This window comes from Tuber melanosporum, assembly GCF_000151645.1.
Source record: "Tuber melanosporum whole genome shotgun sequence assembly, scaffold_77, strain Mel28".
NCBI lineage: Eukaryota > Fungi > Ascomycota > Pezizomycetes > Pezizales > Tuberaceae > Tuber > Tuber melanosporum.
This window is the reverse complement of record NW_003299125.1, coordinates 300668-322505: the sequence shown is the minus strand read 5'-3', so window position 1 is coordinate 322505 and position 21838 is coordinate 300668. Positions and strand designations below refer to the sequence as shown.

General features: G+C 41.8%; 2 protein-coding genes; both read right to left on the bottom strand.

The window, feature by feature from the left end:
- Positions 1–262: 262 nt before the first annotated feature.
- GSTUM_00010929001 (uncharacterized protein) lies at positions 263–1433 on the bottom strand (the record flags this gene model as incomplete). XM_002841595.2 has 1 exon in its annotated part: positions 263–1433. Exon 1 carries the CDS (start codon positions 962–964, stop codon positions 263–265), a length of 702 nt encoding a protein of 233 aa, XP_002841641.1. The 5' UTR covers positions 965–1433.
- A 1545-nt stretch (positions 1434–2978) lies between these two features.
- GSTUM_00010928001 (uncharacterized protein) lies at positions 2979–4548 on the bottom strand. XM_002841594.2 has 3 exons: positions 3789–4548; positions 3429–3743; positions 2979–3347 (listed from the first exon to the last, which is right to left on the bottom strand). The coding sequence occupies exons 1-3, from the start codon at positions 3957–3959 to the stop codon at positions 3126–3128; spliced, it is 708 nt and encodes a 235-aa protein (XP_002841640.1). The 5' UTR covers positions 3960–4548; the 3' UTR covers positions 2979–3125.
- Between the last annotated feature and the right edge of the window lie 17290 nt (positions 4549–21838).

The following is a 21838-nucleotide window of genomic DNA, read 5'->3' as shown; positions in this document are numbered from 1 at the left end:
ATGCTTTCTCCCCTCCCTCCTATGGTGCGCCATATTCGGGCTCATAACCGGCCTGGCTCCGCCACGCAATGTCTCGTGCGGCGACACTACGGCGCCAGTAGAAGCAGTAGACACGTTAGTGCTAGAGTACACCATCCGGTCTCCAGACGATAGCCCCGACACGGGGGAGATTGGCGGCGAGGCGAGTTCTACGAAGCCAGGTATGAGGCTGTTGTGTCGAGAGCTGGAGGTGGGGAGTTCGGTGAATGTCGTCGAGGGGGAGTCAGTTGGCATTGTTATAGCTTTGGCGGCGGACATCGGGCGGGTTCGTGTGAAGAGGGCTAAGAAGCCATTGCGCTCCGCTATAATGGCTTTCCGTTAGCGGGGGGGAGTTAAGGGTCGGGCTTGGGGCGGGGTTTGAGATACCTCTGACAGCACCATCACCGGGGGAGGGTTCGCTGTCGTAATTTGGGAGGTCATTCGCGGAATTTTTGCTCTCTCGGCGGCGGCGGCAGAGCATTATGATCAGGATTATTATTAGGATAATGAGAACCCCGCCGATTGTCGCCCCGACGATGACTGCCTGTGGGACTGGGTTTGTGTCTTTGGAGTTCCCGCCGGAGTTCGAACCGGCGCTGGTGGGCAAAGCGGAAGAGGCAGTCCCAGAGGTTGAAAACGCGGGGGTGGAAGTGTGTACCGGTGAACTGGAGGTGGGATCCAAACCAGAAACAGGTGGGACTGTAGGGGATACAGGCGATGTAGAAGACGTTTTCACTGTTGCTGAAGGGGACCTTGTTGCTGAAGTTCCCGGATTGGGACTGGGGATGGTACCGGTACCGCCAGGCAAGGTTGAGGAGAACTGAGCATCCGGCGGGCAACCTTGTGGAAGCGAGCAGGGGTCTATCCGACAGCAACCATTGTACGTGGACAGCGCACATACGTACCAATTATATCCACTTGGACATGAACCTCGTGGAGACTCCATATCACTAGCCTTTTTGGAAGTAAAAACAAAACAGTTGACGAAAGGTCGAAGGGTGTGGAGGGACGGAGGGGAGGATAAGAGGTAATAAAGGTGGTGGGAATTCAAAGCAGAAAAAACGCATCTACGGATACGTGCACAACTGTGAAACCCAACCACGCTGTACTTGTACCAAGCTGCGGAGCCTACTTGTGGGTTGAGTATTGCAGTTCTGGGTGAAGCTCTGGCCCAATGAGAGACTGTACCGTACCGGCACAATTGCCATCGTGGTGGATGGGTCCATCATCCAAAAAAGCACTCGAGTACAATGTCGTGGGATCTACCGTTCCGCCTTTTCCCCCCCCAACACATGGGAATGATGGGAATAATTTTGTGGGTGTGTCCATGGTGTTAGGCTCCTAACTCTTCTCCCTACTCGGGTACCGGTGGACTGCTGTGATCCTTTGCTGGTCATATCGGTGCGTCGTTGCGGGGGTCCTGGGAGGCGAATAGCGGCACAGCAGCGCATAACGGGTGTTGCCAGTGTCCTTGTAGGGGGGTGGATGCAAGTGGCAAGCCAGTTAGAGACGCTGAAGCAGTCTTAGGAGTGGTTCCACCACAGGTAAAAGATAAGCTTAAACAATTGGCTCCAAGAGAAGGACAAAGAAGTTTCTTGGGCGCCAAGAATAATTTTCGATGCATATCGCTATTGGGGGCATGGGCTAGGAATAATTTATTATCCTTGTTTGCTAACACGGCTTCAACGAGAAAGAGAAAAAATCAGCACCACACCAGTAGCAGCATGAAAATGAGTCCTGGGGAATCGGTCATAAGTACTCGAGTACGGTAATCCAGTGCCAATGCCGCTCTCCTCATATAACTTGGACCCCCCCCCAGGAAACTCTCCCAGAAGCCGTCAGGAAAACTCACCAAGCCTTTATCCTGGCCGCCAATACTGCAGTACAAGTATGCCACGGCCGGAGCAGCATGAGAGGCGTCTGACTACCACGAGGGATCTTGTGTTGACAAATGCCGTACCGTAAAAACTCTTGGGGTCCGCCGGCTTCGCCAGCCCCGTAATTACTCGAGTACCGTACCGGATCCATGGACAAAAGGGCCCGAGAACGATCAGCGTTTTCCTTGACAATGATAGGATCGGCACACTAGACGTGTTAGATCTGATCAACTCATTTTCACAATTCTGTCAGTCCGTCGAGCCAAACCTATCCCGGGCCATCCCACTTGTTCCCGCTGATAGGCTAGTGGTAGATTTCAAGAGATTCTACGAGTGCTCGAGTACCGTACAGTACTCGAGCAGCGGCCCGCCCGAACGGCCGGTCTACTGGTACTCGTATACTCGACGTGACCACCGTAGCGCAAGATTCAATGGCCGAAACCTCTTCAGTCGGAGGTCCAACCAAAAGTACGAGTACTGGCAATTTCTGCCCCCCCAAGATCGTCGACCGGGCCCTCCCGGCCACCCTCCGGGGTGTAAAAAGCACCTGTAAAGCTAATTATAGCATCCCGGTAAAAGTTAACGTTTTGCTCAGTCTTGGGACGTTCTCCTCATCGCACAGTACCGATATCAGGATTGTACGAGTACTTGGAGGCGAGGTCGGTAAGATGTTCTTGAAAAAGCACTTATCAAGCGGGGTCTGCAGTTATGTTCGTGTTTGCATCTGACCATAGTCATCGCTTATCCGGGAACCTCCGGGTTCGAATGTGAGAGCGCTTGCGCTTCTCGGTACGTGGGTTTCACACATAACAGTAAGCTAGGCCGTTGTGCTACGCCGAAAGGGGATGCGTTGCTGAGCGGTGGGCCTCCGGTATGATAATTGAAGTTACGAGTACTCCGGGGAGTGCATGTTCATTGCCAGTCATTATGTATCACTCGCGTTTTATACACCCCCCCCTGGTGACCCCTCCGACCCGATATTAAAGGAGCTTTCTTTTTTCTTCCCAGGGGGTACAGTATGGCATCACGAGGCTGCCCCAAAATTCTCACCGCGCTTGAAAAGAAGAGAAAAAAACTCTCAGCTAACCGATCTACCTAGCACAGGGCAAGTAACTTGATGAGCCTTGGCTGAGGAGCCTGCACAGGCTCAATTTTGCAGAACCATTTCCAACACACAACTCCACCCCTTGTAACCATCACAACAACTCACTCGATCCACCACCTCCCTGTCTATTCTGTAAAAACATTCAAATCAAACGCCCCGGCCGGTGCACACCCACCGGTACTCTTCCCATACTGCTTTGCAAACGCCCTAGTCCACCCACCCATGAAGGTAGTAACGCTCCCAAGCGTAGGGACCCCATCCCACTGCACGGCCCAAAGGGGCAAATCGCTCGCGATATCCACACTCCTGGAGCCAAACATGGTCGCCCACTGATTCCCATTCGCATACTACGCATCCATAGAAAAATCAGCCCCGGTTATACGACGAAAGGGAGGCAAGAAAACGGAAGAAAGGAGAAGGCAACGCACGATCCCCCACTCCAGCCCCGTAGCCTTAATAGCTGTGACAAACTCCGTGGCGAGGGCAATATTCAGCGCAGTGCCGTAGTTCCACCCCTGACATGGGGAATTCGGACTTGGAGGTTCCAAGTCCAGCCATAAACGCTTCACCGAGATGTCCTCTGCCACGAGGAAGTATACTATCTCGTCCACTTGTTGTTGCGGGGATTTGCAGTCGTGCCAGAAGCCCGTGCATGGGAAGAAGTAGCCATCGATGTTCGTGATTCCCGAGGCGCGAATTTGATTGTAGCTTGTTATGAAGTTTGGATCTATGCGGCCGCCAAGCTGAGGATGTTAGACTTTGGGTAAGGGAGGAGGGGGGAGCTATACGAGGCAGGCTTCTTGGTATAGTCGGGGTACAGCTTTTAGGAAGGATTGGCGTTGCACACAGGTCCACACGCTAGTTCCCCGCGGCGAGGAGAGGTCGAGGGCTTTTACGACGGCTTGGGCATTGCCGATCAGTGCTCCGAGGGTGAGTAAGATTGTAGAAGTGAGGTGCATTGTAAGATTTGTTGGGAGTGTGCTGCGGCGCAATAGTGGTACTGTACTTGGTTTGGGCCTGCTGGACTGCCTCTTGACCGGAGGAACCGGGCCTACTTATACCAACCTCCACTCGCCAGCCCGCCATCCACGACGTCACGGGAACTTGCGCGTAGGCACACTCCCTCCACATCACTCTCACACTATTGGCCCAAAACACCAATCAAATCCCTCCTCCACAGAACTTCCCCTCTCCAGAATGGCACCGACCCTTACCCTTCGGTTCAAAAATCGGAGGATTCTCTGCAGCGATCGAAAAACCACAGCGATCGCCCCACCACCATTCATCCATCCGAATGGAGATTGCCATAGAAGCTGCGAGCTTTCTAGAGCAATAGTCACCGGAGTGCGAAGTTGGACACGAACATAGACCAATTGTGCTACCCCGCCTGGCGATATCGGGAAACACTTATCCAAGCCACCCATTCTTGAGTGCAGGCGGGTATGGCACGGGACGGTCCCGCAGGGTGAAGTAAATGTGGGGAAATTTGTTTTGCATAATGGTGAGATCGTGTTATGCCGACAGACGGATTTTAAAGGTATGTTGGAGATGGTTGTGTGTTGGTTGACTGGCTGGGTGGGAATCGGTTGGAGGTGAATCAGCTGTCGCGCTACCTTAGGGTATGGTGACACGGTCTGATACCGGTAGGGTATGGTCGAATGGAGATAGGGCTCCGCACAACATTCGCACATATTCGATCAGGAAGGTTCTAAATACACAAGGACTCGGATATGGAAGTAAAAATCGAGGACGGAAAGAACCCTGTTTTTGTTGGAAAGTATTGTGCGTGGACAAAATTAACCATGATTCAACAGAGGAAAATCTTTGGCGATGACAACCACACTCACCCACCAATCCACTATCATGAAAACCAAAAAAAAAAGATGTAAATACATAGTAGAAATTAATATTTGGTATACCATCCATCAGACTTAATAATTGCCTCTATTCTATCCACCATTGATCCAGCTAAAGTATCAAAAACCTTTGGGTCAAGAAGTTCTCAACAATAAGTGATGGCCTCTACTATTGCCTTCTTAACTACATTAACATCACCCTTCATAAGATATAGCTCAGGGTAGTGCTTGTGAAGTTTACCTTTCACCAGAGACCAAATATTTTCAATTGGATTGAGATCTGGTGAATAGGCAGGAATTTCCATCAGTGTAATTCTCTGCCCTCTGAGCTATCTCCTAAAAGGCAAGTGAGTCTTAGCATTGTCAATAATAAAAAATACCTCTTCATCTCCAGCCTTTTCTCTGATATTCTCCCATATCCCTAGAAATTCATAATAATAATAAACATCAATAATTGAGTTCCTGTAACGATCCCTCCTTGGATGGTTAGGTTTTGGCGACAGGGAACGATACTTCTCTTTTTCTTCTTCTCCTCTTCTTTGTCTTACGATAGCGCTAGGCCTCTGCCTATGTTACTGATAGTTCAAGACCTCTGTCTTTTATCGGGAATGCCTATTGTAAGCTTTCTCTAACTCTTCTTTATAAAGAACTTTCCTTGGCGTAGCGATAACATTGCAATAAAGATAAAGATCGTAAAGGTGTTTTATATTCGTTAAAGTAATAAGTAGGAAAAGTACTTAGAATAAAGCATGAAGAACCTATCCTCTTCGGTCGCATCGGCCTCCTTATATAGTGTTCTTTTCACCCATAGTCATGTGACCCAAAGTGGTCACATGTGCAAAACCAAATCATAACAAACTAGTCATGTGACCAAGGTTGTCACATGCTCAAAACCCCTGACCTCATAACAAGGTCATGTGCAAAATTCATAAACCAATCATAACGCAATAAACAAGTCATATGACTCGACTGAGTCATATGCATGAAATCTATGATCTCATAACGAGGTCACATGCAAAACATAAGTCATATGAGCCAGGCCTACCCGCAAGGCACACTCACAAGGCATACTCGCCAGGCGCACTCCCATGACACATATTTGAGCCATGTGCAAAAGCATTACAAATCCCACACATAACAAATCATATGACTCGAATGAGTCATATGTGTGAAACAATGACATACCTGTGACTCATAACCATGTGTCACGTGAAAACCTTTTCCTCGCCAAGCCATATTCGTGACAGTTCCTAGTAACTCCACCACTAGCAGAAGAAGGATCAGAAAAAACAGGTAAAAAAAGACTATGAGTTTGACTATAAAAACAACTGGTCATCATCTGGCTAATCCCTCTCTCCCCTCCCCTAGCCTTAGGTTCAACATAATCCTTATTCTATTTCTCATATAGGTATCTGAAAACCCATTTTCTCCTCTTTCCTTATCTTTCCACAGCTACCTCATTCCTCCACATTGCCTTCTTTCTCCACATCTCTTTTATTCAATGCCTATGAGCCAATGCCTATTCTAACCTCTCTTCAGCTAGATCTTTATCCAAATAAACTCTCTCTTATACCATACACTTTCTAAGATGCTTTTTTTTAAGTGTTCTCCTTATTGTCACGAAGCTGGCTTGGCGTGAAAAAGGTTTTCACGTGACACATGGTTATGAGTCACAGGTATGTTATTGTTTCACACATATGACTCATTCGAGTCATATGATTTGTTATGTGTGGGATTTGTAACACTTTTGCACATGGCTCAAATATGAGTCATAGGACGTGCACCTGGCGAGCATGCCTTGCGAGTGTGCCTTACAGGTAAGCCTTGCGCATATGATTTGTGTTTCACACATGACCTCGTTATGAGGTCATTGGTTTCACGCATATGACTCAGTCAAGTCATATGACTTGTTTATTGTGTTATGATTGGTTTATGAGTTTTTACACATGACCTCGCTATGAGGTCATGGGTTTTGAGTATGTGACCACTTTGGTCACATGATTAGTTTGTTATGATTTGGTTTCGCACATATGACCACTTTGGGTCACATGACTACGGGTGGGAAGAATACTATATAAGGAGGCTGATGTGGCCGAGGAGGATAGGTTCTTCATGCTTTGTTCTAAGCACTTTTCCTACTTATTACTTTAACGAATATAAAGCACCTTTACGATCTATATCTTTATTGCAACGTTATCGTTATGCCCAGGAAAGCTCTTCACAAAGAAGAGTTAGAGAAAGCTTACGATAGGCGTTCCCGACTGAAGACAGAGGTCTTGTACTATCAGTAACATAGGCAGAGGCCTAGTGCAATTGTAAGACGAAGAAAGGAGAAGAAAGAGAAGAGAAGTATCGTTACCTGTCGCTAAGAACTAACCATCCAAGGAGGGATCGTTACACTTATTGTCTTACTAGAAACATTGGAAGTAACTTGCTTAGCAATGTCAGAATAGGTAGTATGGTGATTTTTAAGAGCTTCCTCTACCATAGCATCATCTTATAACTTGGTAGTTTTAGGATGTCTTCCTCTACTCTTATTCTCCTTGGCCTCTTGATGTCACTTTGCAATTGTATTTCTGCCAGTAGTGTAGGAGATATTAAGATAGTGGAAAATTTGCTAATATCTCATCGGAGGCTCATGTAACCTGAGAATCCTCCCCCTGGTAAACTCAGAGAGATATGTGCAGGGAATAGGTTTTTTGGCATGACTGCAAAGAACAGGAGGTATAGTTTATTGAAAAAAAAAATTAAACAAAATGGTTTCTTCTTGGTTAAGTTAGAGCAATTCCTTTAGGTACTGTTAAGAGTATGGAGTGATTAAGATGGGTGAGTTGCTACCAATTGTTGAATTGCGGTTAATTTTGTCAACATACAATATTGACCTGGTCAGAATGGCTGAAGAGATCTGCATGCTGGGATGATAAAAAATTTGGATGAGAGCTTGGCAGATGTAACACAAGAAAATGATATCTGTATAATAAAAAAACAAACACACAAAAATTGATTCTTGTAGAAGATATTGCTAGTGGTAAAAAATAAAAGTATTATATTTTACCAGTATGAGTAGATGTTGAGTGTACTTATGTGAAACAAAGTTCTATTTCACACCCTCCTCATTATGCCTACTACAACTGGGTCATATATAGAAGGATCATATACCAGTAGGAACTTTAACAGTAATGTAAACTCCATCACAAGAATAGCTAATATCTCATTTGATGAATACATTTGCTACCATCATGGCTATTGCAACCATGTAACACTTATTTCCCATACTTGCACTTGTAGGAAATCCATCTACTAGTGGCAGCTTTAATATGGCTGATAATTTGTCCACATTATATGTAAGTATAAAAAAATCCAAAGAATTAAAGTATTATTAATTTAAGAATTAAAAAAGAGTCAAAGAGGCGAAGGAGAAGTAGTAGGAGAAGTTAAAGGTAAAGGTAAAGGTAAAGGTAAAAAGGAGAAGGAGAAGAGGCTAGGGGATAAGGATGATGGTAGGGGTGGGGAAGTGAGGATGAGGATAAGGATAAAGATAAAGATAAAGATAAAATGTAGATGTTAAGCTAACGACTATAATGAAAGTCATACCATACTACACAGTAACTCCAACTGAATATGATACAATTCAGTGACTCTATAAGTAAGGTGGATGGATATATCACTAAATATATGAGGAATTTGATATTCCTATAAACAGTCTTCATGGGCTTGTTTATGGTATTAGTACTGTACATCAATCACTCTACTATACCTGTGGCTACAAGCCAGTTTTAGCCACACTGATCAAATATTGTCTTATCAAAACAGTGACAGCAATTTCCTATATTCGCCATCTTCCCTTATTGGAAGTTGTAAAGCTTACAAGAATTCAAGCTTCTAATTACTTGCTGTGATATATTTTCTATAGGGAGGGCTACATCTACTGTGGTGTAAGAATTAAATCATTTCTTAATGCAGAAACAAAGCAGATAAGACTAAATTGGGCAGAAAACTTTTATAACTGTAGTGAGTCTGATTAGAGTCAAGTTATTTTTCAGATAAGACTGCCTTCAATTGCAGCCAATAATCTGGAATAGTTTGGTTTACATAAAAGTTAGAGGAAGAATATAACAAGAACTGCTGGGTAATGGTTAGGAGTACTGGGATCCAATATCTAAGAACTATCCAAAGTATGGTAACCCTACTTGGAATTGGAATCACTGGTCTCCAACACCCTTCTCTGGCCCCTATATGGGTCCTGCATGTTATCACTTGTATTGATCTTAGTTGTGTCCTGTGACTATAATACCACAGAATTAAAGGTGCTAGAATAATACGATTTATATTGCAATAGTGTGTCTGGTTAGCTCCTGTTCATGAAATAAATAGAAGGGGACCTTCAGCTAGGTCAGAGAAGTGGAATAGAGTACATCTGTCAACTATCCAGTGGGTTGCTAGGTGTAAAATAAGGGATATCTTTGGTGGGAGCCAAAGGTAATAGGACATTTTCTGATAAAGAGATGATATTGAATGTTGGAGGACCTCTATGAAAGGCTAACCTATCCTCACCTATCCTACAAAGATTAGACAAGTCTAGAACTCCTAGAGAGCACTACCAAAGAAGTAAATAAACTTCTCGGAGTGTTATAACTAGGTTAAAGAATACATTGTAGTTGCGAGAATTATCACTAATACTAAACAATGACCAAGAACCGGCTACTTAGAACAATTATGAGTTACTGACTGTAATGAGACTCTAGAGAGTACTATTACAATTAGGCAAACCTATACTCATACTGGTGGCAAGAGACTGGTGCAGTAGAAATGGTGGTAGACCAGAGTCTACCGAGAAGAGGTACTGTTAGCTAGGTACCTCAGTAGAACATACTATACAATACTGAGAAGTATATAAGTACTAGTAAAGAGCGGTGATTACCCTACTGGATAGGGTAATCTAAGTAGTCAATTTAGGACTTACACTGAATTGCTTGATGGTGAGTCTGAGTAGAGTTACCCTACCTTTAGACAGGATAGTTACCCTGCCTTTGACCATGAGTTATCCTACTATGGAGCCAAGTTATCCTATCTTGAAAGTAGCTTGTTAAACTGTGCTTTGAGTGGAATTACTTAATTGTTGGTCATGTGAGACTAGATATAGTATTCAAATCTCAGATTGTACAGATCATTCTCGCTCAACCAGTTGAGCTCTGAACAAGCTGTAACATGGAAGTGTGGTGGCTAACACCCCCCTCTGGCCCCGTTATAAGTTCCTAGTATTATGAACTACATCCCGGAGAGTTGCTGTAAGTCTAATAAAAGTCTACAAATGGTGATACTCCTGTAACATCATATACGCTCACGCTGTCCATCTAACCTGAAGCTGTCTGTGGGATATATGAGAGGGTAAAGGCAAACCTGGAGAATGGTCTCCAGATGGTTTCATGTACAACGTGGTAGAACTGCCAGAGTAATACTACCTTGAAGTTAGAAGAAGTATGTAAGATTACCGGAGGCCTATAGTAGAGGTAACCAAAGTCCATTGCCCTAAAAGTGTAAAAGTATTTGAGAATCATTACGGACTCTGAGATACTGGTCTGAGGTCAAGATGAGACCTACTTCTAGGAGGATTGACTGTGGGTAGTGCCTAGTGGTAGTTACCATCTAAAAAAGTCAATTCAAGAAGTTACATGACCATCATCACGAAAGATATAGAATAGGGTAGAACTGGATAGATTTCAGAGGCTGCAGATACTTGTAGAAGACTAAGTGTATATGGATAGAAAGTTCCATAGTTGGTATTGCATCTACTAGGGCAAGACAGCTTGCCACGGACATGTCCGTGATAAGAAGAGCTTTTACTCCTGCAGTTACATTGTAGATCTAGTGGTTATAACTGTTCTGTCAGGTAGATGTTAGCAAATCACGGAGTAGTCTAGTTTATTATAGAGGATCTTTAGTCTGATCCGTGAAGGTTAGCTAGTGTAATTGGTACTCTTTCTAGAAAAAGGCATCACCAGGTTGTGACTGTACCGAGTTGAATTCTTCTGTAAATGCGAACAAATATAATAAATTTCAAAGTATGGTAGAGTTTGAAGAAACAAAACATTAAAACTGAACATTCGTTAAGCCACAGCGTTACTCAATTAAGTACTGATCTCAAGAGGTAGTTGATTGACAGAGTAGAGGAGAACTTGCATATACTTAAGTAGATTTCATATACTGCCAGTTGCTCCTCATTACTACTCTGTATTTGTGAGCATCCTGCTCCCTTGAACTGTCTAGCTAACCTGCATAGATTGACCAAAGATCCTCCTAGCGAAGTAGACTACTCTTTAGTATACTAACATCCACCCAGTAGAAGTGTTTTAGCCACTACATCTACAATGCAACTGCAGGAGTAAAAACTCTTCTTATTGCAGACATACTAGTGGTGAGCTGACATGCCCGAGTGGATGAAATATCAACTATGGAACTCTCTACCCATATAAATTTAGTCTTCTACAAGCATTCACAGCTTCTGAACATCTATCTGGTTCTACCCTATTCCAAATCATTCCGAATGATAGCTATGTAGCTCTTACGATTAACCCATTTGAAGCTTGACTACCAATAGGTGGTACCCACAGTCAACTATTCTAGAAGTAGGTCAGTGTAACCTCAGACTAGTGTTTTGGAGTCCTTAATGATTGTCTAATACTGTTACACTTTTAGGGTAACGGACTTCAGTTAACTTGCTGATAGGCCTCCAGTAATCTCACATACTACTTCTATCCTCAAAGAGGTATTACTCCGGCAGATCTGGTCTGTTTTACATGAAATCACCCGGAGACTATTCTTCCAGTTCGCCCCAACCTCTTCATCTATTGTGCGGAAAGCTTTTGGTGAGATGTATGGTGTGAGTGTATACCTTGTTACAGGAGTGTCTCCACTTGTAGACTGTTACTTGGCTTACAGCAACTCTCCAGGCTGTAGCTCATGATGGTAGAGACTTATATTGGGGTCGGAGGAGAGTGTTAGCCACCACACCTCCAAGTTATAACTTGTTCAGAGCTCAACTAGTTGTGCAGGAGCAATTTGTTTAACTAGAGATTTGAATATCCTATGTAGTCTCACGTGACAAACAATTTAGTAGCTTCCTCCAAAGTCCTGCAGGATAAGTTACTTTCTAGGTAGGGTAACTTGGCTTCATAGTAGGGTAACCCCTTGGCTTAAGATAGGACAACTCTGATCTGAAGGTAGGGTAACTCTACCTGGACTCACCATCGAGCAAATCAGGGTAACTCCCCAATTGACTACTTGAATTACCCTACCCAGTAGGGTAAGCACTACTCCTTACTAGTACCTATGTACTTCTTAGTATAGCATAGCATGTCCCACTGAAATATCTAACTAACAGTACCTCTACTCGGTAAACTCTAGTCTACCACCATTCCCACCACAGTTATCTCTTGATACCAGTATGTGTATAGGTTTGGCTAACTGTACTAGTACTCTGTGGAGTCTTGTTATACTACTCAAGTTGTGAAAGCAAATCCCAGTGCTAGTACAGTTGTCTATATAGTCAATCTGGAGGCTCAAAAATGTACTTGTTGACTATTCTTTGATACAGATATACCTTGCTGCCATGCTATTGCAGTTATTTATCACCTTCAACTTGCATCAATCGATCATATACCTCAATACTCACTCATTTAGAACTATCACAATCCTTGTAAGGAAAATATTCCTATTGGCCTACTTGTGACCTTAACTCCTACTCCTACTGGTAATTTAGATGAAGCTGCAGCAGTAGTGGCCAAATACAGTACTGGTCCAGAAGTAAATACTACTGGAAGTAGACAGGGACTTGTACCAGATGACTCAAATAGCTATAGCTTGAATGAAGAGAATGGGTATAATGAACAGATACTCAGTAGCGGAAGAAATAGGCAAGAGAGTACTTCATCAATTATTGAACCACTATTGACTTGTATACCACAAGGAAGGGCAGTAAAGAAAAGAATGTGGGCAGGAGATCACTGATGACAACAGAATTTGCATGTACTTATTACTAGACCCAGAGCCCTACCTAATACTGAAATACCTACCCATGCCCCTCCATGATGTTTAGCCTGCAGTATCATTGGTCATTATACAAGGACCTGTCAACACTCTCATATTTGACACTTCTGTACTTTAATTAAACTCTTTTAAAAGTTTATTCAAGGTGTTTGATTGTTTATGGTTACTATACATGCTCTTATTTTCTAGACATAATGGAAAGAGGGGAGCCATGGAGAAAAAACATTTGTACAGGCTATCCTGTGAAGAAATTTATTTTTTATGGCATCCTGTGAAAATGACTTCTCCATAGAGGTATCCTACAAAATAACTGATAAAAATAAAAATAAAAATTACAAGCTTCCTATCACTACTGTGCCTTTATGAGCACACAACTGCCATGGGCTATTTATCCAACCTCTATGGGTTGGACCAAAGATTCTCAATAGTGAACTAGATTACTCCCTGGCTTTCTAATATCTACTTAACAGAAGTGTTTTAGTGGCTACATCAATGATGCAATCGCTGGAGTTAAAACTCTTCACATTATTAATACATTAGTAGTGAGCTAACATGTCTGAGTGGATACTATGCTAACTATAGAACTCTCTACCAATATACACTAAGTCTTCTACGAGTATTCGCAGCTCCTGAACATCTATCTGGTTCTACGCTATTCTATATTATTCTGGATGATAGCCATGTAACTCCTCTAATAGACTCCTTTGAAGGTTGACTACTAGTAGGTACTATCTACAGTCAACACTCCTAGAAGTAGGTCTTATCGTAACTTCAGTCTTGTATCTTAGAGTTCTTAACAATTCTCCAATACTATTATGCTTGCCGAGCAACAGACTTCAGTTATCTTACCTACAGGCCACTGGTAACCTCACATACTACTTCTAACTTTAAAGTTATATTACTCCGTAGGTTTTATTCTATTTTGTATAAAGTCACCTGGAGGCCATTCTCCAGGTTCTCCTCTTCCACTCATATATTCTACAGACAGCTTTTGGTTAATCAGAAAATATGAGTATATACTGTGTTACAGGAGTGTCTTCGCTTGTTGACTTTTATTAGACTTACAGCAACTCTCGGGCTGTATCCCATAAGGCTAAGGACTTATAACAGGGCCAGAAGAAAGTATTAGCCCCTACACTTCCAAGTTCCAAGTTACAGCTTGCTTGGACTTCAACTAGTTAAATGGTAGAGGTCTGCACAACTTGAGATTCTAATACCCTACATAGTTTCATGTGACTGAGAGGAGTAATGGGATCCAATTCCTAGGAACTACTCTAAATAGGGTAACACCACTTGGAATTGGACTCTAGTCTCCAATACGCCACTCCAGACCTCTAATGGGGCCCGCAGGTCATCATTTATATTATACTTTGTTATGTCCTATAACTACAATTCTACAAATTTGAAGGTATCACAATAATACCATATATGTTGTCACATTTTGTCAAACTGAATCCTGTTCGTAGAATATATGAGAGAGATCCATTGGCCAGTCTGAAAAGCAAAATAGAGCAAATCCATCAACTACTCAAGAGCATACTAGATTTTAAAGATGGAACAACTTTGGAATTTGTGGTAAGTAACAGGACACTTTTGTCTGAAGACATAATAATGAATATTAGAGGATCTCTAGGAAGAGCAATATATTGTCATTCACACTATAATAATTAGAAAAGTCTCAAGCTCCAAGGGACACTACTTAAGAAGCCAAAAGACTTTTTGGAGTGTTACCATTAGACTCAGAGATATGTTATAGTTGTGGGAATTATTCTCTAATACCAAATAGCAACTAAAGCCCTGTTGTCCCAAGCAACTAAGAGTTACCAATAGATGGACTTTCAGCCAATATAGTAAGATGGCTTACTGCGAATCAGTACAAAGTTATCTAGAGGATATCTGTTTGTTGGATCAGGAGGTATGGAGATTCATAATCGGTGACCTCAGAAGGATATGCTTACAACCATTCCTGCAGACCTAATATTAGGCGGAGAAAACCTGATAAACTTCAGAGAATTCTTGGCCAACCAAAATTTGTTTTTGTAGACTGAGATTGTCTAGAAAGGCTCTGTTAGGCGGAGACATCCCGATAGACTTCAGAGTTGTCTAGGCCAATTGAGATTCGTTTTTATAGACGGAGATTGTCTAGGAAGGCTCAGACTTCACTCGTTTCGTTTATGACTACTAAGAGCGAAGTAAAGTAGGGTAAAGTAAAGTATGGTAAAATTGTAAGAACAATATTATATTGTTAAGGTCTCTTCTCCGTTGCTTGATAATGTCTAAAGCTTGGAAGGCACTTCAATATTTATATTCCGCGTCTGAGTGTTCGCGGACTACATCTAACTAACATACAACTATGTACCTTTTTCCAATATAACTCGCAACGTCGGGTTTTCTTCCAAGGTGCGAACACCTGGAGACCCTGAAAATCATCACACCCTCTTTGATAATTATAATATGACTATTTGGAAGTCATGCTGTTTCCAATAGTAATTATCCGATGGTGAGAGTCTTTTTAGACAAATGGCATAATTCGCAAGTCGAACTGTGTTGGCTCCAATCGTCTCCCTTGTCGATGAAATGATCAGTTTCGTCTGCGGGTTGCATCCAACCGATAGATCTTTTTCGGAGGACTTCCTACTTATCTGCAGGAAGCCTTTCCATAGGGTTGGTAGATAATCCCTCGGTCGGTAACCCTTGGTTGCCGTGGGTAACAGGATTCTGGTTACTGTTACCGGTTTGGGAGTCACCACCTCTGTTGCAGTATGTACTGGAACTTAGTTGTAACACTTCTCGAACTCCATTGGGTTCGATGGTAGTATTCTCAGGAGTTCCAGACTCTTCTGGTTATCGTAGGGTAGATGTGAATGTATTGGTCTTTCATTAAGATCCTTTACTATTCATCATCATCTCTTTGCACGAAAACGTCCTGTTACTTGCGGCCTATGCCAAAGATATCTCATTCTTGAAGCCTAGTAACTTTCTGGGTAGTTGACGGATTCACTCCGTTATACTTCCCAGACCTAGCCGAAGGTCTCCTCTTATATATCCTGCGAACAGGATCCGGTCGGACGGACGGCGGCGACGTATATGGTGTTATTTTAACACCTTCGATTCTGTGGTATAATACTCACAGGACGCAACTTAGATCGATATGTATGATGACGTGCGGGCCCCGTAAGGGGCCCGGAGGGGGGTGTTGGAGACCTGAGATTTCGATTTCGGGAAAGGTTACCCTACCTAGGGTGGTTCCTAGGTATCGGATCTCGGTATTCCTAATAGGCTCGGACTTTACATGTTTTGTTTATGACTACTAAGTTCGAAATAGGTAAAGTAGAATTAAATCGTGAAAACAATATTATATTGTTAAGGTCTCTTCTCTGTTGCTTGATGATGTTTAAAGCTTGTAAGGTACTTCAATATTTATATTCCATGTCTGAGTATTCACGGACTACATCTATTTATTATACAACTATGTACCTCTCTGATTATAACTCGTAACATTGAGTATTCTTAAAAAGTGCGAATACCTGGAGATCCTGAAATCATCACATCCTCTTCAGTAATTACGATATAACTAACTAGGAACAGTACTGTTCCCAATAGTAGTTATCTGATCAGTGGAGTCTTTAAACTTATGGGCTAGTTCTCAAGTTGAACTGAGTTGGCACCAATTGTCTCCGTCATTCATCAAATGATTACTTTCATATGTGGATTGCAACTGCAAAGGTAGTTGTAATCACAATCTTTCTAAGTCGCTTGACTTCAAACCTTCATAACTTCTTATCTAACGTATAGAGATCTTCTGAAGAACTTCCTACTAACTCGCAGAAAGCTATTCTACCAAATTGACAAATATTTCAACTGTCAGCAACTCTTGGTTACCCTGGGTAACAGGGTTTCAATCGCTATCAGAGTATTGGGAGTCATCCCCGCAGTGACAACATATTTCGTAACTTAGTTGTAACACTCTGTGAAGCCTATTGGCTTCTATGGTAGTATTCCTGGGAGTTTTAGACTCTTCTATTTATTGTAGGGTGGATGTGAATGTATTGGTCGCTCCTTGAGATTCTTTACTATTTGATACCATTTCTTTGTATTAAAATATCCTGTTACTTATAGCCTATATCTAAGATGTTATATTTTTGAAGCCTACTGACTCTCTAGGTTGTTGACCCATTTACTCCATTCTAGCTCTCAGACTTAGCCGAAGGTTCTTTCTCAAGTATCCTGTGAACAGGATCCAGTCGGTCTGATGGCAGCGATATATACAGTATTATTCTGACACCTTCAATTCTGTAGCATTATAGTCACAGGACGCAATGGAGATTGAGATGTATAATGATGTGAGGGCCCCGTAAGAGGGCCGAATGAGGGTGTTGGAGACTAGGGATTCCAATTCTGAATGGGGTTACCCTACTTAAGGTAATTTCTTAGTATTAGATCCTGGTATTCCTAACACCTAACCTGTGGATGAAACTGATTATTTCATCAATAGAGAAGACAATTAGAGCCAACTTAGTTCGACTTAAGAACTAAGCCATCAGTCTAATAACTTTGAAGATTGGATAATTACTATTGGAAATGATACAGTTCCCAATTAGCAAAATAGTAATTATTGAAGAGAGTGTAATAGTTTTCAGGCTCTCTTAGCATTTACACTTCAGGAGAATACTCAACGTCACTGGTTTTCGTTAAAGGGATACATAATTTGTATAAGAGATAGATGTAGTCCAAGAACACTCAGACTCAGAATATAAATATCAAAGTGCCTACCACCTTTTGGATATCATCAAGCAATGGAGAAGACACCTTAACAATATAATATTGTTTTTATGATTCTATACTACTTTATCTACATTTCTTCGCTCTTAGTAGTCATAAAAGAAACGAGGATTTCTTAAGTCTTTCTAGACATTCTCTAGCTACAGAAATATATTTCAATTAGCGTAGACAACTCTGAGTCTATACAGGTTGTCTCCTCCTAACAGTGACAAACAATCTAGTAATTTTCCCCAAAGTTCTGCGTAATATGTTACTTTTAAGATAGGGTAATCTGGCTCTATAGCAGGGTAATCCATACCTCAAGGCAAGCTAACTCTGGTCCAACAGTAGGGTAACTCTACCTGAACTTACAATTAACCAACTCTGAGTAACTCCCAAATTGACTACTTGAATTACCCTACCTAGTAGAGTAACCACCACCCCTTACTAGTACCTAAAAACCTCTAGTATAGAATAGCATGTTCAACTAAGCTACCTCACTAACTATACCTCTACTTAGTAGACTCTGGTCTACTATCATTCCTACAACAGTGTTCTCTTTATACTACTATAGGTATATGTTTTGTTACTTGTAATAGCACTCTGAAGACTCTTATTACAGTCTGAGTACTGATAACATTGTTTTTTTTGGTTTTTTTTAACTAATAAGTGTTTACTCCAGACCATACACATAAGTTTGTGAGTATGGTATTGAATGAGATTAAGGGTCAGTTTGCCTGTACTTGAGTAGATAGCTGTCTGGTGGCTAAAGATGGAAGGATAATTGCAGCGCCAATGGATAGTCTAGGCCCTGTTTGGTTGTACAAGGTCTATTTCATTTTTGCATACTAAATCTAATGACCATTTACTGTAACATGTTCGCAAAGTGCTAGTCACATTATCGTAAAGATATGATAGTTGGCAGGTAGCCTGCTCTACCAGAGAGGAGGCGAGAGCTGAGAACTAAAGGAGATTTCAAAGGTGTACTGAGGAATAAAGAAGTAACTGGTCAACCAAGTATATTGAAATACTATCTGTTGATGTCTGCCTTTTCCATCGTGGAATCAGGCGGTCTTTAAATACACAAATCTTGTTCATGTCTAGCATGAACGAAGCTAATCAAAGGTATCAAGCGATACTCTTTGGTAAAACCAACCAAGTATCAAAATGATACTTAAAACAATACATAAAACAAAACTAAGTATCAAAGCGATACTTAAAACAAAACATAAAATAAAACAAAACTAAGTATCAAACGATACTTAAAACAAAACATAAAACAAAACCAATAACTGAGTACCCATACCGGTTACATTTATCTTCTATTTCCAAATAGAAGAACTGAATGGCTATTTGGCAATAGTAAATGACATTAATATTCCATTTCAGATATTGTCATAACATAATAGTTTCTTTGTAAAAACATTATATATGAATAGTTATTGTAATAATATTATTATTAATGCAATAATTACTATTCTGCGTAATTGGTTTTGTAGAGGATAATATTATCTACAAGTTATCTTTCATTTGAATTCCATTTTCAAATCATTCAATAATGAGTATTCAAGCCAATAATAATAGCATCTATACCATAATCATCCATTAATGAATGCAAATTTCAAGCAGTATAGTACTTTATATCAACTTCTTTCTGCCTAGAGAGTATGTACATACTCCTAGTAGTAACTTACTAGTTACTGATTTATCAAAGAAATCCTAAGAGCACATCCATGTTGCCTTGTGGTGGCATTTATACACATGTCAATAACCACTTTCTTGGATCTTTGGGACTGGATAATTGAGTGTAGTCAAATTTCTCCTTCTCTACATAACAGTATTAAAAAGAAGCTTGTTATGTTTTTATAGACCATAGGCTATGGAGCATTAAATCCAAAGGTACAAAAAGCAGTTTCAGTATAGTGGAAATGCTATATTATGGTAAGAAAATATTTTGTTTTATTATAAGTAGCTATGATTATTATAGTATATCTAGTGTTTAATCTATTAACTAGTAGTTTTATGCAGTTTTTCAAGCTGGAACTGGGAGCTGGAACTGGGAGCTGGAGCCAGGAGTAGCAGTAGCTGTAGTATGTAAAAGTGAGCTCTGAATTCTGGCATGTTGTTGGTAGAGTGTTGAAAGTTTGAATTTGAAAAGAGTTGAAGCTACTGGTAAAAAACATTTTATGAGACCCTAAGGTGAAATCTTTTCATGTGTTTGCCACTAGTGAATGGTGGTTCCCAATTGGCAACCATTTCGGCACGTCCGTCCATTTCACACTGGAACGGGCCAAAATGGGCCCAGCTCAACCGCACAGGGCCCTAGTGTGTATCCATACCTAGCATGTCGTCCAGCGTGTGGTCTACAAGAACAGTGGACGGCACGAGCCACCCCATATGATAGGCTTGAGGACGCAATCAATCACCGGTTAGTGGTGCGTCATTGTGTCTCAGGGCTCTCTCCGGATGTCCGCAAAGGCAATTGGCAGTTGTAAAGGAATCGAAGCTGTTTGGCGCCATTTCCGAGCTGGCGGGCCAGAGGCAGGGCATTGATGTTGCAAGACGGAGCCCGCAACTTCACCTCCGGAGCAACCCTACATTTTACCACCTAGCACTGTGACTTTGAGATAGTAGGAGCAGGGAGATATTAGAGGGTAAACGCTTGAGGAACCGTCAATTGCAGCACAATCTTGGGTGAGCGGTGACCACCTAGTTTCACTGTTAACTTAGAGATTTTGGAAGTGGACTTTGGTAAACATAACCTAAACCGAGCAACTCCTGCTGTTTGGGTATGTTATCATACTTTACAGAGAGCAGACATTAGTACTTGTATGATACCTAGCAAGGGCAGCTGCATAGGTGCTACGGTATAACTTCATCTGGTAATGATAAACGTGCAAGATTTACTTTCTCGTATCGCCACTTCGTATTACCCTAAGGCAAGCATCGCCCATTGTGCTGCACCTTATCCAGTTTGCAAAATCCACTAGTTCCTCATATGATACAACAAGCTAATTCTCCACGAGGGTACTCACCGCTTTCAGAGCCTGAGCCTACCTTACTCCAGTCGAGATATAATACTCTAGCGAAGCCATGGGCTCCGTGGGTAGAATGCTTTATATAGTCATCTCAAGAGGCCCAACAAACTAACCAAATAAAATCGCCTCCCTCCGAGACGGTTTTAGTGTGTTGTTTTCTGAGCCCCCTGTCCGCTGTCCCACACTCTCTATGCCAATTTGAACACTGGTTAATCTTTCAACCGAACATTGTTTATATTAGTAGATCACATGGATGTTACTCCTCTACCTGCATCCTCACACGAATATTGTTTAACTCCTGACGAACTTTCGAAACTATTCTTACACGATAGATTAAAGAGGTAAATTGGAGCAGGGGCATATATTTCTAATACACTGTTTACAACCAAATATGAATAAACTATGCCTAGATATATAAATATACTGCCCTCCAACTGGACGATTATGAATAAAACTAACAGTGGGAGTGTACTCTACCATTCAAAAAGTATCCAGAAATCTTGGTATTTCTCAGGCTTAAGGTATCCAAAGATTTCCAAATTACCCCCGGAAATAGTCATATATAAAAGAGTTACGAATTGAGCTACAAGTTAGTTGCAGTAGTAGCAATTGGAGAGTTTATATGTAAAGATCATAACCTAATCACTGAAGGATAAATTAGCAAACTCAATAATAAGTATGAGCTTGAAGACAAGTGGGTTCTGTTCTGTTTTAAGGGGGTATTCTGAAAAATTGACACTTAGACGTATACTCAAAAAGGACTAAAGCTTCCAAGATCTCTATATTACCTAGAGACCTTTTCCAGACTACAATTGTCTTTAAGTTTAACTATACTAAACTAGATGAACAATTAAATCCTGATCAGGAACTCAAAGATTCTCTAGAAGGAATTAGTATCAAGAGGTATATTAGCAGGCGGAGGTCTTCGTCTCCGAGACGCAGAGTGCGTTCCGTTATATTTTTTTCCAAGACACAGCAAGATCGCAGCTCCTCTCAACCGATAGTCTAGTATCACGGGGAAAGGGTGTAGAATATTTCAAGAATTTATTATCCTTGTTTGACAATCCGGCTATACCGCTAGCTCGGGAGCGCTCACTTCTGTAGGATGTCAACAAAGCGCTCCAGCGCCAGTGGGCA